Consider the following 16,512-nt stretch of genomic DNA (forward strand, 5'->3'; position numbering starts at 1 on the left):
TTGACAAATGTCCTGTTCGTATTAACTGTTAACATACAAAATCAAATATAGACAAAAATACGCTGTCATGCAGATGACTTTTATTACATTTAATCAAAGCAAAGGATTTTATACTGTATTCAGTTTGATTTTGATTATGTAAGTTACATAAAGTGCTGCTACCCTACCTGTCTTATTCTCCTAGAATGACATTCCTGCCAGTGTGCAGCAGTATGCATATTGATGTATGATTTCTTTCAATATTTTAATTATGGAATATAATGCTAACTCTTGTTCTGTATCATATTTCCTCTCTTCTTGGACATGTCTTCTTTGCTGACAAATTAAACTATCTATATTTGCATACTTTAAAAAGTAAGTCTGGAAGGACCTAATATAACTCCTACTTGATGCCTTCAGCTGGAGTTTAGATTGGCTCTATATCGCCTAGTTTCATGGTGAGAGTCTATGCTTTTTGAGGAATATTAATATAGTGGATCCCATATAATGCATGCTATAAGCATTGAATTTTTTAACATTTGTAACTTGTCTTCATGTTAGTTACAATGCTATGCTGTATAAAGATTTAGTTGACTTAAGGGAAGAAGAAGATAATTTTTTAGAGTAGAGATATGTATGAATTACTTAAGCATTTGAGTGTGTCTCTGGGATATTTTTTTAAGAGGTGACATGATATTATGTAGTCACATTTCCTTTGGGAACTTTAATAGCATTATCTGTATAGGTAGAATTTATGGTTGTGGATGAAAAAGTATGTTCTGATGCATTTAGAGAAATGCTTAAGGACAATTTGTCGTGACTTCTTTTATTTGTGTTTAGTCTGTATGTTTAATGTTCTTAATGCACACATTAAGAAAAACTGGATAATAGGGAGATGAGTATATTTCTATGACTAAAATCAATGCAATATAGTGTATATTGCCAGCATGGAAAGCAAAGATGTGTTCCAATACCATATCACTGGGAATCTCCAAAATACATAAAGAAAATATGTAAATCAAGTCAGCTTATAATCAGAGGATGCTAAGACTTTAATTTCTTTTTATTAAAAAAAATGAGTTATGACCAGTCAGATTCATAAGTTGCTTGATGTGTTAGTACATACTGTAAGTGGAAGCAAAACATATAATTTAATAAAAAAGGTTTAAAATACTTTTTTTGGTGGAGATAATCCACCTGAATCCTACTGAATGAAAATGAAAAAGGTAGCAGCAATGGTTTATATCTTTATAGAGCATCTGCCACTCTAATTTCCTCTGACTTCCCCTCCAAAATGTGAGTCCTATTCTTTGATACACAAAAGCACAGCTACAAATTAAAATAAAAAAGATGGACACTGATGAGTATAAACTAGCGGGGAATAAAACACACAGAAAATTAGGCAACGAGGAAGGAAGTTATGCCCCAGGCTTGCAACTGGAAGTGCTGGAGCTGGGAACTGAACTGTGTTTAACGTGGAGCTTGATCGTTTTACGGCGAGGTTTACCTGGTGTAGCAGAGTTCTGCACTCGGTGGTCAGGGAAGTTGCTGGAGTCCCGAATTGCTGATTCAGACCCTGTTCTGTGTCTGTGTTGTAATCTAACATGTAGAAACCGAAATGAGATGAGTGGGAGGTTCTTAATCTTACTGCTGGGAGGACTGTATCTGGATCCAAAAACCCACCATCATAATGCTGCTAGTTAGCAGAGTTGAACAAGTCAGTAAACTGTCTTCAGAGCATAAGCCTCCTTCCAGGTCAGGGCTGAGACAGCATGAGAATATTGCACTAGTTCTGTCTAGTTTGTACCTGTTTTCTGCACAGAGAATTGTGTTTTCTGAGGTTGTCCAGTAATGTTTCTTAGCAGCACTACCTTTATTTTCTCTACAGTAGAGTATTACCTGGTTCATTATATTTAAAACAGTTGTCAGAGGTGCGTAATTAATACTTTTCTTCAGACCTTCTGTCTTCTGGTTTTGGAATGGGATATTTTATGGAGTTTGGCAAATTGCGAAACCTGTATTTTGCCACTGAGCCTTGGCTACAGCAGTTACTAGAGAAACCGAATTAAGAATTGCAGTGTGACAATTCGCACTTTGAGCGTTGTACGGCAGTCTCACCTTGGGAAGACAGCTCAGGATTCTACTCTCAACATCAGTTGATAGCTTTCATTTTTTTAAGGCAGCACACATTAACACATTTGCTAAGGTTCTCAAGGAAAATTAACTTCTGACCTGGGGGTACTTTAAAACAGTAGATTGACATCGATATTTACTGCACTCCCAATACCTGCAAGCTGAATGCTTTTGTAATGGGAAATTATAAATCATGTAATTAAGAGGAAGTATACATATAGACCATAAATTCTTGCCAAATTGCAAATTAGGTTTCTCTGCCCAGAAGAGAAGGAGCAGGCCAAAACAAAAGAAATAGGGGACCTTTTAGCAACTGTAATAATTCTTCTCGGTAATATCCTCATCTATTTCTTACAGTATTTGTTTCTACTTTGAAAGGCTTTAAAAGATCCTCTATTTCCTTTGCTTTAGCCTGCTCCTCCTCTGGAATTGTTCAAGCTATTTGTTTATTGAAAGTGCAAGACTGAGCCTATTGTGAAAAGAATTAGGAAATAAGGTAAAAAGCTCAGTTAGTGTTATGTTTTCCTCATGAAGAATATTATGGCAGTGGCTGAGACTATTCCACGTTTACATTTCCGACATCTTTTTTACACGTTTGTTGGTTCTCTGAGGTGATCTCTGATTAACAGAAAAGAACGCAGCTGGAACGCGCTATAGAATTTGAATTTTGGCTAGGTCCAATTCTCCCCTGTTTGTCTGGTGCTGTTGTTAAAAGAATAAGTGGTATAGAAACCTGGATGTTCACGATAGGTTGTTCTTGTAGGATATTCCATAGGCACATTTATTTTCAAGCTTGTGAGTACACTTCTTTGAAATCAGGAGTAACCAGTGTGTCTGGAATTAAGCACTGTTCTAAAAGTTTTGTCAGCTCAGAATCTTTGTATTTAGACTGGGAATTGGATGTGGAAGTTCAGGCTTGTAATGAAGGATGTCTGTTGTATCATTAGGACCATCCATAGGGAGGAAAGTGTCACCGCTACTATGTGTTTTAAGCAGAATCATATTTAGAATAATCAAGTAATGGAAGATGTCATTTTAGTATAGGAGAAGAAAAGCATCAAAGATCGAACTTCTTGGGTGTCTCTGCAAGACTACATGGAAAAATACAGCTCACCAGAATGGTTGTTTTCCATTTTTCATTACTGATTCCTGTTAATATATGTTTGAAACAAGGATATTAATCTCATCTTAGTCCATTGTAAATGTTTATTCATATTGAAAATGAATTGACACAATTTTTATTCTGTGATGAGGGTGGGATACCGTGATTAAACTGAAGATGTTGGCAGAGATACACAAGAATTTTTCATAGTAGCTGACTGCTCAGTGCTTGGCTTTAACCGGTGTCATTAGTCATCGTTTCAAATTAGTTGTTTTTTCCAAACGAATATTAATATTGAGCAAGTATACCTCTTAAGTCTCCGGGCTGATCAGTGAGAGTGAGCTTCAGCTTCTCCCTTTCGTTGGAGCCAGGAGGTACATGATTCTGTAGTATTGGGGAAGCCTGTCTTCTTAGGGGAGGACACAATTACCAAAGTTTTGTATGTCTCTTAAGTGAGATCTGTGTAACTACTAAAGATAGCAGTTTCTAAGAAGTTTCAGACTTATATACATGAGACCGTTTATACTAATCTTTTGCTACGTATACTGAAATGCTTTTTTAATATCCTGGGCAGACAGCTTGCATTATAGGAAAACTGTAATAATTAATTATGTCACTGCTGTATGCCATAAGATGAGGTATATGCTACTTGTTGAGATTATATAGCTGTCACAAATTTGTCTTCTGTGTTAACCGTAGCTTTGATATTGTGCTCAGAAAACAAAAACAGGAAGTGTATAATTTCAAGGCTTACTTTTTAAATATTCTGATACTGTCTTTTATAAAATCATTCAGGACTGTAAACTGTCACTAAACAGGAAGAGAATTGTCTTAAATTTTTAAAAGCTATTCAATCTAACTTGTCTTTCTAGAAAATAACACAACATTAGTTCAGTCTTTTCAGCCAAAACTAAACTATAAAAAGATATAAAGTAGTGATGAAGTTTATAATAAATAGTGATTATGTACAAATAGGATACAAAGACTTTTTAAAATAAAAGCTATGTTACATTATATACATTCCATCTAATTATGTTATGCTACGTATTAAGTCATTATCCTTTGATATGATGCCATATCTTGAGGTAACTGTTGTGTGATATTTTGTTAAGCTAGCGTGTTTCTCAGTGGTCTTAAGGTCTTTGCTTATTTCACCCACTGGAAAAATAGTTTGAAATCACAGTTACGTAATGTGGTATCTGATCAGGAACCGATCAAGGTCAATGAAACTGGTGTAAGAACTGTGGGTGTTAAACAAGGGCCTCAGGCACCAGATGAGATTTACAAAATGGTTGGAATTTACTTGTCTGATATTTCCAAAATTTAATAATTTGGGGTGCCTTAATTTAGGTTCAGGTGCACGAGCCACCTTGGCAAGGTGTTATGTTTCCAGAATATTAAGCACACATTCTTTGGTGAACAGAAACAGCACATTTCAAACAAGGCATCCAGAATTGCTCACTGCCTTCGAAGATCTTGATGCCGTTTTATACTTTTTAAAACTCTAGACTACTTTGGATATCTCATTCTTAGACTTTGATTCAAGAATATTTGCCTTGAAGTAGCTGATGAGCTGCAGACATTTTAAAAGGGCTCTCACAAATCTCTCTGCTTTAAGCTGTTCCTCTATATGCCTGATGCATATACTACAGCCAGTGACTTAGAAAGTCATTTATGAATTTTCTATTAATTAAACAAGACAAATAAACAAAAGATAAAGGAAGAAAGGAGATAATCAGATGTGGCAACTTTCATTAATAATATAATTAATGTTTTTAACTTAAGGTTCAGATGCCAGAACCATATTACTGCATGAAAGTTTCAATGTTTATCTAAAAAAGAAATTCCGTTTCTCTGATTGCAGTAGAAAGTTTGAGAAAGGAAGATTCAAAAGTAAGAATTAATTAAAAATCAGGTTTTTTGATTTTTGAAAAATGTATTTTCAAGTCAAACTTGAACTCTTTGGACTGGTAGTCCTGTTAATCTTACATCTTTATAATATCGGTTTTGGGGTTCTATTCCTTGTGATAATTTCTAGTACTTGAAACCGTTCCAGTTCTGCAACGGTATTATTGGAGATGCCAGTGCAGCATCCAGCACTCTGAGAAGATGCAGTGAAATAGATCCAAGTCTGTTCAGATCTGTTATTGCTTCCCTTTGCTAAGACTTGAGGAGTAGCAGAGGCACTGGAGATGTTAAGACTCAGCAAAATGATATTTAATTTGTTACACTTGTCCCAAGGTTTCCTCCTCAACCATGGAGTCAAAAAAACATAATTGTGTAGATTTGGCTATTTTAGCTCATATCCTTCCTTTGGTGCACCATACCATGCAAAGCTTCCAGTTTCACACTGATGATTTTTACTAGATTTTTGTTGGTTGAATATTGGGTTTTTTGTAATGACATTTTTTTCTTGTAATGACATAGTGAAATTAATGATTTTATTTTTTTACTATGAACATTAAATATGATGTTTAGAAGCATTTTTCTAAATCCCAGAAGCTAGTAAGTATTAGCCATCGTCTGTTCTCCAGCTGGATGAAATGATGGGTGTATTCCAGAGGCAGCAGATCGTGCTCCTTTCACTTCTCAAGTGGCTTTAGAAAATGGAGGTCCCAAGTGGAAGGTCCTTCAAAATACATAATTAACTGAGTTCTTTGTAAAAACTAGATGACTTCAATTAGCCTGTTATTTTACATGTTTTTCTTTCACAGACATTGGAGTTATTTTTTTTTAAAAAAAATTCTTTTTTTCTGACAAAGCTTCGCGGTATGAGAAAACTTTAAAAGACTTGCAACTTTTAAATATGTAAATTTACCACTAAGGCCCTAGAACTGTTGGTTTGAGATATATTTCAAAATGAAAAAGAACAGAGTGCAGCTTTCAACTGTTTAAAAACTTTTCTATTAAGTATAAGGAAGATGGGTATTGGTCTAATGTACTAAGCATTTAATTGGCTAGAGATGAACATGAAGATTTATAGACCCAGAGATTAGTATTGAAATGAGAAACCCACAAAGATTTTCTGGAGAAAGAATCAATCCAAACCTTCCAGGTGTGCTGAAATCAAGGTATCTTTTTGTGGGCTCCAAAGCATTTGACATGGAGTCAGAATATATACAGTTGCATACATTTGGATTGACTTTATCAGAAACCTTTGGAGCACTCTGAAATATATCCAAAAATACATTCATGCAATAGAAATAAAAATATTATATTATATATTATAATACATATTATATAATTTTTACATATATATATATATATAGTCATTTTTTTCTGTGGAGCAAGAGTTGAGACTGAGCAACTGTCTTTGGCAATTTGTCCTGGTAATTCTTTAAGACATGCTAATAGGGAATCTGTGGCATTTCTGTAGTTTCTGCTCTGTAAACAAACAGATTACTGTGGTAGTCAGGCATCTTTCTCAGAATTTAATCCACATATAATTGTACCAAGAAATCTGGTGCAGTTTGAGCAGGAAGTGTATTAAATAATTAAAATATCTAAATATTATAGTTGCTTATTTGCTTAGAAATTTTTATTTAACTTTGCAGTTAGAAGCTAGAAGGAAATTAACCCAAGGGAAAAAAAAATCTAAAACAAATTACTTATCTCAAGAGAACTAACAGCAATCTGTGCGTATGTGTGTGTGTATGTGTGCATGTGTAAAAAGAAAACCCCAATCACCGAAGAACAAAATCTTGAAGTGGTAATCACAGTAAGTCAACAAAAATCGAGGTCTTTACCTTTATAAACTGAATAAGGGATTTTGAGACCTTATATATGTATTTTCATTTACAAACTTTGTTATTGCAACTTTTTTGTGTCTCTCTAGCCTCAAAATGAACATGCTTTTCCTTAGCCTACCATGAACATGAATTTGAACCTTTTATCGTAACCATGATGCTGTGTAGACCCAGGAGTCCCACTGGTGGCACAAGTGCATTCAGCCTGTGGTTTTTATATTTTGTACTTTGAATTTGGAATTTCAAGTGTTTACACGGTCCACTCTAAGCAATGTCCAGTTTTGATGACATGTATGTTTAAGAAATCTCTGCCTTTCTTTCTCCTGTGTAAAAACACTTATGTACATACCAAACCCATTTATTTTATGGAAGCAAACCTAAAGCAAAGCGCATTCTTACATATTTTTCAGGAGAAGTATCTTAATGATTACAGAGAAGTCCAATGCACTGCTGTCCAAAGTCTTGTGGAATGCTGAAAAGATATGCTTTTTTAGTTATGGTATTTTTTGACCACTTAAGTCTGCAGTTGAGAAAGCATACAAAACAAATCTAAATTCTCATGTTAAGTATTTTAGTTTTTTTGGAGATTCTTGGTGAGCGTATTTGCTGAAATGCCAATTTTTCTGATGTAGTGTCAGATTGACTAGAGACTATTTTGCATTTAAAGTACTCACCTCACAATCTATTTGGTTAATTGTTAACCCCACTTAATTTACTCACTAACCACTTTCAACAAGCTCCTCGAAATATGGATTGCTTACTTAAAATATTTCAGTTACAGACTCCCCTTACAACTATGGTAAGACAGACCACCTTTGTGAGGAAAGACCTTTTAAAGTGTAGTTCCTTAATATATTACCCATATAACTTTAATAGATCCTATTCATTTCATCATTATTCATCATTAGAACAGCTGTAGTACCATTAGTACTCGCAAACTGGAAAAGGTCCAAAGCCAAATACTGCCAGTCTCCTGCTGATTAAAGTGGCAGCCATCAACATGTATTACAGGACTCAGTTTTTCACTCAACTGATAAACATTCCTTTCAGTTTTTCAAAAGTTAAGTATATTTCTCTGTGTATCCTGTGATTTTTCTGATGCCTCTCATATTTGTACCAAAAATGGCTACTGTTCATTCATTTTTCAGTGGTGATGTGCTTTTGACTAAATCTTCAAGTGGTGTTGGACTTCATGGCAGACATACTTTTGTGGGTCTAATTTTGGAACTTATTGATTGAAAATGTAATTTTGGAATGAGATTCACTGTTGAATAGTATGACAATATATTTATTTCTTTGTACCTTTTTTACTTTAAAGAAAAGCGTCCAATAAAATCTGTATTTGTCTGATATGTGGCTTTTTCTGTTTGGCAGGGTAACTCCATCTTCTGAAAATCCCAATGGTGCTACCTGTAGTGTAAGTCAGGGAAAGCCCTCTTTAAGAAGAATAAAAGGGAGAATACACAGAAGCAAAAGTCTCGATAGCATTGATTTCTGTGAATTCACTGTAAGTATTATATCCTTAACATTTATCCAATTTGAAGTTCTGCGAATTTTGCTATAAAGCAGAAGGATGAAAATGGTTTTGTCCCTCTTAAATTAGGTTTATCTGTTTGTCGGAATTACAGACGGTATTGTATGAGAACTTAATGATGTTATAATCACAACCCTTCACTGCTGAATGTTAACAAAAGTGATGCTGTTTATATAATTAGTGATATGTAGTTACATTTTTGTTCCTGAGCAAACATTAGTTATACATTTTCATGTCAGATTGTAATATTGCCTCCTGTATGATAAGATGCATAGAATTAATTGGAAATGGAGTACATTTTCACAGGCACGCATCTGTATGTTATAGTAAAATCCTGGAATATGAAAAATGAAATATGTTTTCAAATTATATTTTCATATTTAGAATTTGGAAGTGGCACTCAAAGCAAAATACATTATTTTTTACAAAGGTCTCAAAATTCTTTCCATAGTATATGGCTATAGTACAGTCCTAGAAAAAGAAATAAATGTTTCTAAAATATGTGTGTGCTTATAGCTTTATAGTATCACAGATGATATCCCGCTATAATTGAGTGGTGTTGGTATATCCTTGTTTGCGTCTCTTTGGTTAGAGTTTAGATAAGGTTGTTTTATAGTTGCAGAAAATGTAATGTCATCATCGTTTCAAAGAATTTGAACAAGTGATGCTTTAGAATTTTAGCTGAATTAAAAGGAAAAATGGTGGAATAGAGACACAAATTTTAATTCAGCAGGAGGCATTTACATCCAAATAATGAAAGAAAATAAGGTGATAATATGAATGAGTATGGGACATATGGGGAGGTTTCTTGCTATTTATACTGTTCACAGAGAATTATAGTTGGTCCCCCAAAGTCACAGTATGTTTTTCAGTCTTTATTGAAAAGCTATTAAGAGCTACATCTCTGAACCAGCTGGGGAGAATTTGGCCAAAGCAAATTATACTCTTACCTATTTTATAATGTTGTGGAGTTAGTTATAAAATATTGAAATAATGTTAAAGAAAATCTTAACATTAAATTATGAACCCATTAATAAATTTGAGAATGAAAGAGATGATAGGAGGAAATATGTATTGTCTTTAAGGTGGTATACAGATCAATAGGGACATGGAGGGACCTTGTGTTGTCTGGCATTACACAAGTGTAGGTAGTATAAATAACATAACTAAAATATTTACATGTAATTGGGGAAACATCATTTCCCCAAACAAAGGAACCAACTGAGTATGTTGCCGCATTCAGGGCAGCATTTCTTACAGAAGATGATGCCAATACCATATTGTTGATATTTTTCCTCAGGACAATTTTTTTAAGTCTTGTAGAGCAATCTTTGTTTGGTACAAAGAGCTCGTGGCTTGCTATTGATGAAAGTAATGAAATTAGTAGCAAGAGCTGGTGATTTATGTGTTGTTTGGTGTCCAGATACTTCTGCCAGCGCAGGTATCACAGCATGGAGCCTGCGAATGTGGCAAAGCCAGGTCCCGCGGCTGGGGAAACAGCGTACAGTGAGCCGGTGCTGAGTCCTGTACTCCCAGTAACTAACCCGGCCTAGGTTAAAGCTAGTTTTGCTGCGTCTGTGCAAACTACTGTCACAGCAGTGATATCAGTGTAGTGATTCCTTTACTGAAGGGTAAAAATTCATTTAGGGAATGAGATTACTGAAATAATAATTTCAGAGTGTGCTGTATGGGTCTTTATCTGTGTGGTCCTATTAGAGAGTTTTATCTAAATCTCTCTCTACTCTTGGGGCCTTTAAAGAGAACGAGATTATAGCCAAAGGTAAAAAGAGTATCTTGCATGCCGTAGAACCTTTGCAAAGAGATTTGAGACACATAATAATGGGGCATATCCGTATTTGTAGCACACATATATGTGTAGAACATGTACATCTATATGTACAAAATCTGTACATTAATAGTTAGATATTGATTATAAAGACCAGGAGAGGAAGATCAGTGTTACTCTGAAGTCTCATGTTAGTGGATGATACATGTTTAGATAGCTAAGCACAGAAATCAGTTATAAATAAGAATTTTCTCACTACTGTGCAACTGGTTTAGAATCTCACTGAAACATTCCTTGATATTGTACAATAGTGCTTTTATTGTTTTTAAATTGTGATTAAAAAAAGATCCAAAGAAATAGTTGAGAGAATTAGTATGGGTAAGTGTTTCCAGAGTGCTCCCAATACTAAGTGTTTGTCTTGTTATGTATCTTTTTCTTGTAACCAGACTCAGGCACTGGCAGACAGAATAAAATTGAAAATAGAAGATTTAATAGAACTGAGAAGTTCTCATACATGAAGAGGGAAAGAACTTTTTAAACCTTTTTCTTTACAGCTCTTTTATGCATTAGTATATCCATTTTATACACAACAAAGAGGAAAAGTTGCATGTTTAAAAGACAGTGATGATTTATGTTCTGACGAGCTCAAAATAATTTTCACTGATAAGCATCCAACGAACTGTAGGTTTTCTTCACTATATGATGAGATTAGAATCCATTAATAATTCTGATTGTTACAGAATTTCAATTTAAAATAATTAATGTCTGTATGCATCCCACACTGTAAACTTCTGTTCACCATCTCTAAGCAAAATTCTTACTGAGAACAAATCCTGACAGTAGGAAGAATTAAAAAATTAGTTATGCTTCCTTTTCTTCAAGTGTGAAGAGATGTGTCCCCAGTGGGAAAGTAATGTTTCTGGATTTCCGTGCAGTATGTACATATGAATATTCAATGAATACTGTAATAAATACTGTATTTGCTACTTTACTATGACTTCAGCTACGGCAGGGGACAGGGTTAGGGAACAGCATTAAGCTGGGAGGCTGATGAAAAACTTGGTTTTTCTTTACGAGGGACCGGATAATCAGAGAAGAGCCTATTGCATGTGTAAAACTTCAGCAGAGGCCAAAGAGTGACTTGTTGAGAATACTGCAGACTTCTTCAGATGGTTGTCTGGGATGAGGTGATGCTGCCAACTTTCCTGTTTATCACTGTTGGTAAAGTCTTAGGTTTGTGGTATTAATGGCTCTTAGTTATATCCATGGCACTTAATATGGATAATATACCTGAAACTCCGGGTAGGTGTTTGTGTGTAGACTCATTACAGGATGGTCTGCTAGTACAACGAAGTATTGGGAGCCTTGTATTTGTGGGAGACTGTCAAAGCCCAGGACTGCTGCTTGGTGCATTGTATAGCCGTGTTACTGTCTAATAGCCGACTTACACTGTAGTATCCTTAACAGCCTTCTAGAAGACGAGAGATTCTCCCTGATTACGAATAGTAGAAGTCTGCAGGCTTGATGAGAAAGATTTCTAGTGATAACTCTCATGTCTTAAGTGGGTGATACTGGGGTTTGTAATAGCCATGCGTCGCATTATCATTTTGCTGAGATAGTAAGCAAGAAGATAAAGCAGTGAAATAACTGATAAGCACACCGTGATAGGACAGCAGCTCCTTTAAAAGGTGTATCCATCTTCAACTTCTTTCATATGTTTCTTTATCCTTTCCAAGTAGTGTTGCCACCACTTGGTCAGGTTAGGACCTGATTCCCATAACCTAAATAAAACCTGTTTTATTGCCCCCCAGTTCTTCTCTAAGGGGTTTTACTATGCTGCACTTCCCCAGATACTAGTCCTTGAAATATTCAGCTTTAGTGGCACATATCAAAAATCCATGTTTTGTGTTGTATACTGCTAGCTAGTTATCTACAAGCTAGAAATGTTGCAGACCTCCTACTCCACATTTCAGAAAACTTTCCTCCAGAAAAAGAATAGGATTATCAGCCCTCAGAGAGAGATGGGAAATACATAGTACCTTGTAGCATTAGCTTATCATGCTAATGTTCATTACATACATATTTTTAATGTTTATTCCATTGGAGCAAACTCTGGCTTTGTACAAACTTCGCTGTACCGCAGTAGCACTTCAGAGTCCAAGTCATCGACAGGGATTTTGTTGCACTAGGCATTGTGCAAACACTCAAAAAGCGTCGACTCTCAAGGACCTTACGATCTATTTATAACAATAGGTAAGATGTGACTAAACTTTGATTCTCTAGCTACATATGGCTCTCAAGCTGTCCAAGTGCTGCACCAGTCCTTGGGCTCCTGAAGGTCACATTGGGACTCAGGTGCACTTCTGGGCTGCCCTTTGTGATGGAGCCCTGGGGCATCTAAGATACCTTCTTTTTCGTTTTTAATATTGTAACTTTCTGATGGGACTTGAGAAATTACCAAAATTGTCATCTTGAAATGTATGCTTATGGGGGTGTATGCTTAAAGGGACATGGACATAGCACCTTCCAGCTAAAATCGGCTCTAGTGGAAAAGGAAGCTCCCCTTGGAAATCAGAGCATGGTAGTTATTTACAATACAAACAAATTTAGTTCTGCATGTTTTCTGGAGGCGGCTGGTGCTAGCCTTCTCTCAATAAACAAATTTTCAGTTAACCTAACGTCGTAATGAAGCAGATTAATCTCCAGTGTACTTCCACTTGCCTCAGAGCTGGGATTCCAAAGAACAGTTTTGCCAAATGTTATAGAAAGGCTGAGTCGTCTTTTCTCGCTTTCCCATTCTTTTCTAGTCTTACCTTTTTCAGATGTTTTGTCTCCTGTAATCGTGCACCGACAGTAAAGTGAATTTGGCTGGAATCCGTGTGCACCGGTGCTTCAGAGGCTGCTGGAGGTCGGCGTGTAGAGTACCGAAGTCAGGCAGCGGGGTGGGAGGTCACACAGCGGAGGAGAAGGGCAGGGACAGCCCAGCGCAAAGGGCAGGCCGAGCCACGCGCTGCGGAGCGCGCCGCGAGACGGGAGAGGCAGCAGAGGGAGAGACCATCAGCAGGAAAGTGGGCATTAGCTACCAGGCCGTGGCCTTTTTTAGGGAGCCGATGCACCTGTTCACCTGTTAGGTTCGCCTCTGGTTCGCTCTAGCGAGCGCTGTGCCGTCGAACGGGCGTGGTGTCCTGTGCGCTTTCTTGCAGAGGAGGTGTGGAAACTCTGCGTTTCGGTGCTCGCGTGGTGCCGTCGGCAGGCCGGGAGGAGCGACGGGGCGCTCCGTGGGGACGTGCGGGAGCCCGGGGTGCTCGGCGCACGGGGAGGGGCCCGTGCACCCCGCGTGCCGGGGGGCCGCCGCGCATGGCCACTGCTGCTGCTGCGGCGAATCCCGCTTTCCCGACGGTCTGTAATGATGTTTTAAGGCTGTTTAGAGGCTTTACTCGTTAACTTTCACGGATGTTTGTGGTAGCATCCTTATTTCACTTCCCTAATCTCTTTGGCGGATTTTTTCAGATATACAACGGGCTGAAGAATCAGTCTGTTTGAAGATGCACTAGCAAGAAATCGGGTAGTTATTGTTGTAGTTAAACCCCCCAGTGAAAAAATCCAGTGATCAAAGCAGAATACTGTGCTCTACTGCTCAGCGAGTTCACAGAGTGCATTGCTGAGCAAGGCAGTACAGTCTGTACTGAAAAACATGGATTTATTGCAGTTTCTATTAATTTAACCCAAACTCCTCTTCCCTTTATCATTTTATAAATCGCTGTCATCTTATAACAGCTTTTGAGGTGATAGATATCATTCAGTAGTTTCGATTTTTAATAAAATTATTTTATTTCTATACTTTCATTTGCCTTGTTTTTCCTGCTGTATATTTTAATTTGAATATGTATCTGCTAAAGAAGTGAAATGATAAATGAGTTATAATATAAATGATATGTAGCTTAGTTTTTTCCTAGGATGGAGATATAAGAACACTGATCTTTTTTTTGTTTTTTAAAAAAAGTCCTGCAGGTATTTTAGTCCTCTTTGTAGCGGGGGAAGGAAGAATTCATTAGCACAGCTGGAGTCTTGTAGATGTCCTTAATTTGTTACTGTTCAGAGGAGTGTAGCTGTTATGCAGCTGTTTCTGAGGATTAAATCCTCTGTAGTAGCTTTGACTTCCTTCACGGTATTGCTGTTGCACAAGACAAATTTCATGCAAGCGAATCATTTATTTTAATAATAATTACATATGAATATGTACAGCATTGACCTTATGCAGTGAGCAAGTTTTAGGCAGGTTGTTTTATCTACGATAGTTTAAATGAGGAAACAATTACTTGTTTTATTTAACCACTTAACATACTCTACAGTTAATGAAATAAAAATACTTTAAGTCTTTCTTTTGGATTTCACTGGTAGAATAAATAGAAAAAATGCAGAAAAATACATATTACTGTTTTTAACATATATAGTTAATCATTTTAAATACAGAGAAAATAAATCTATTTTTTAAACTGACTTGGATTGGAGCAATTTTGAAATATAAAATTGCCTGAAAGAAAAAATACTGCATTTTTTTGATCCAGGATTATAATTGCTCTGGGAAGGAGGAGTATACTTGCAGCATTGTTCATTTCTCTCATCTTGCCTTTTATTTCAAAAAAAAATCCAAAGTTTTATGTAAGAACTTTTCTAGTGTTGAGACAAATTACTTAGTCTTAAACACAGTGCTCGGTGAAAAAACACAGTGCTCAGTGAAACTTAAGCAGCCTTAAGATTAATCTAAGGCTGTTAACCATAAATGAGCAACTAATATAAATTGCTAAGTTAAAAACTGTGACTGACTTCTCATTGTTAAAATTAGGCTGTTATTAGTACATAATAGCTGGAAATGTTTCAAAAGCACTTATTTTGTATTTTTCAGTAAGGTGTACTATGAATATAAGTAAAAGAGGAATAAATTAAACAGGACATTTACTTGTTTGAAATGAACACCAAGGTTAAATTTCTGAAGAGATTCAGTACAGCAGTTTAAAACTACCACAGATATTAACTCAATAATAGCTATCATAGTAGCAGCTAGATGTTCATTTCAGTTTAATTAGAACTGTATTTTTGAGTGAGTACATTTTTAGTTTATTTTTTTTTCTTGTCAGAATAGCATTATGAATTGGGGCAGATGGAATTGTATTGAAATAGTCTTTGGTATTTTTTTAAAGTAATAGCCAGTTGATTACTTTGACACTATTTTACTTTGCATATGCAATTGTGAATTGTCATGTCTCTCCTTATTTGTTAGCAAAATGTCAGAAGATATGTAGGCCATCCTATAGTTTGTCTTTAAATTGTATAATAGCAGATCCCTGACATGTGGTTGTATAGGATCTTCGCATACTGTATTCCTTCGCACGCACACAATTTCTTTCTAGTAAGCTGAAGCCCCAAGCAGGGTAAGGGTCCCATAGTGCATCCTTCCACGAGCCCTGGGATCCAGGGCAGCCACCGGGGACTGGGAACGACCATTATCTCTGTCCTGGAGGTGCCTCTGTGCTCCCTTGAGTGTCTTACTTTCTGAACGAGGTTCTGGGTGCCTCCACGTGAAGATCAACATTGTATTAAAGTAATCTGATAGGATGACTCAGGAGAAAGAATATCATTCATATTTATCTGCTATTCCTCAGGCAAATGCTAATACGAATGTTTTTTCTGAAAATCAAAGTTTCTTGATTTTCATTGTCATATAGCTTAGGCTGCCTTAACATTTTATTTGGTGTTATATATATCTGTAGTAAATGATTATTTCTGTCCAAAAGAGTTTATGATTTTAAGTGAGTGAATTTATATTGTTTCTCAGCCCGAAGACATTTCTCTTTCGTGCCAGCACTTGTTCACTGATTTATTTGTAGAGTTGAAATTGAAATTATGTTGCTCAATCTATTTTCCTCATATTGATAGATTTATTTGTTTGACCTTTTCTCCACCATTGTGTTCAAAGAGAGGCAGACTAGCTTGTATATGCAGAAACAAGGACAGCAACAATTTCTGTTGCAGGCTCTCAGCCTTGTACTTAAAAATAGCAAATAAAAGAAGTGTCAGTATGAATGGCTTTTCAAATATTACACTAGAATATATATGCTGAAAATTCTAGTAGCTTGTCTATTTTAATATTTATATTTGAGTGTTTTTTTGCTTTTGCCAACCTTTTTGGCCTTACCAGAACCATCTCCCCTTAGAAACCAGACTTTGTGCA

At 36.2% G+C, this 16,512-nt stretch overlaps 1 protein-coding gene across 5 annotated transcripts in view; it reads left to right on the plus strand.

Moving 5' to 3' along the window:
• Positions 1-16,512, plus strand: part of TJP1 (tight junction protein 1) — a 178,420-nt gene that overhangs the window by 1,342 nt on the left and 160,566 nt on the right. For all 5 annotated transcript variants that reach the window (XM_026113376.2, XM_064517476.1, XM_064517477.1 and 2 more), the window contains exon 2: positions 8,335-8,467. In XM_026113376.2, the coding sequence (XP_025969161.2) occupies positions 8,335-8,467 (133 nt within the window). The remainder of the gene's footprint in view (positions 1-8,334; positions 8,468-16,512) is intronic.

This window comes from Dromaius novaehollandiae, chromosome 10 (assembly GCF_036370855.1).
Source record: "Dromaius novaehollandiae isolate bDroNov1 chromosome 10, bDroNov1.hap1, whole genome shotgun sequence".
Lineage (NCBI taxonomy): Eukaryota > Metazoa > Chordata > Aves > Casuariiformes > Dromaiidae > Dromaius > Dromaius novaehollandiae.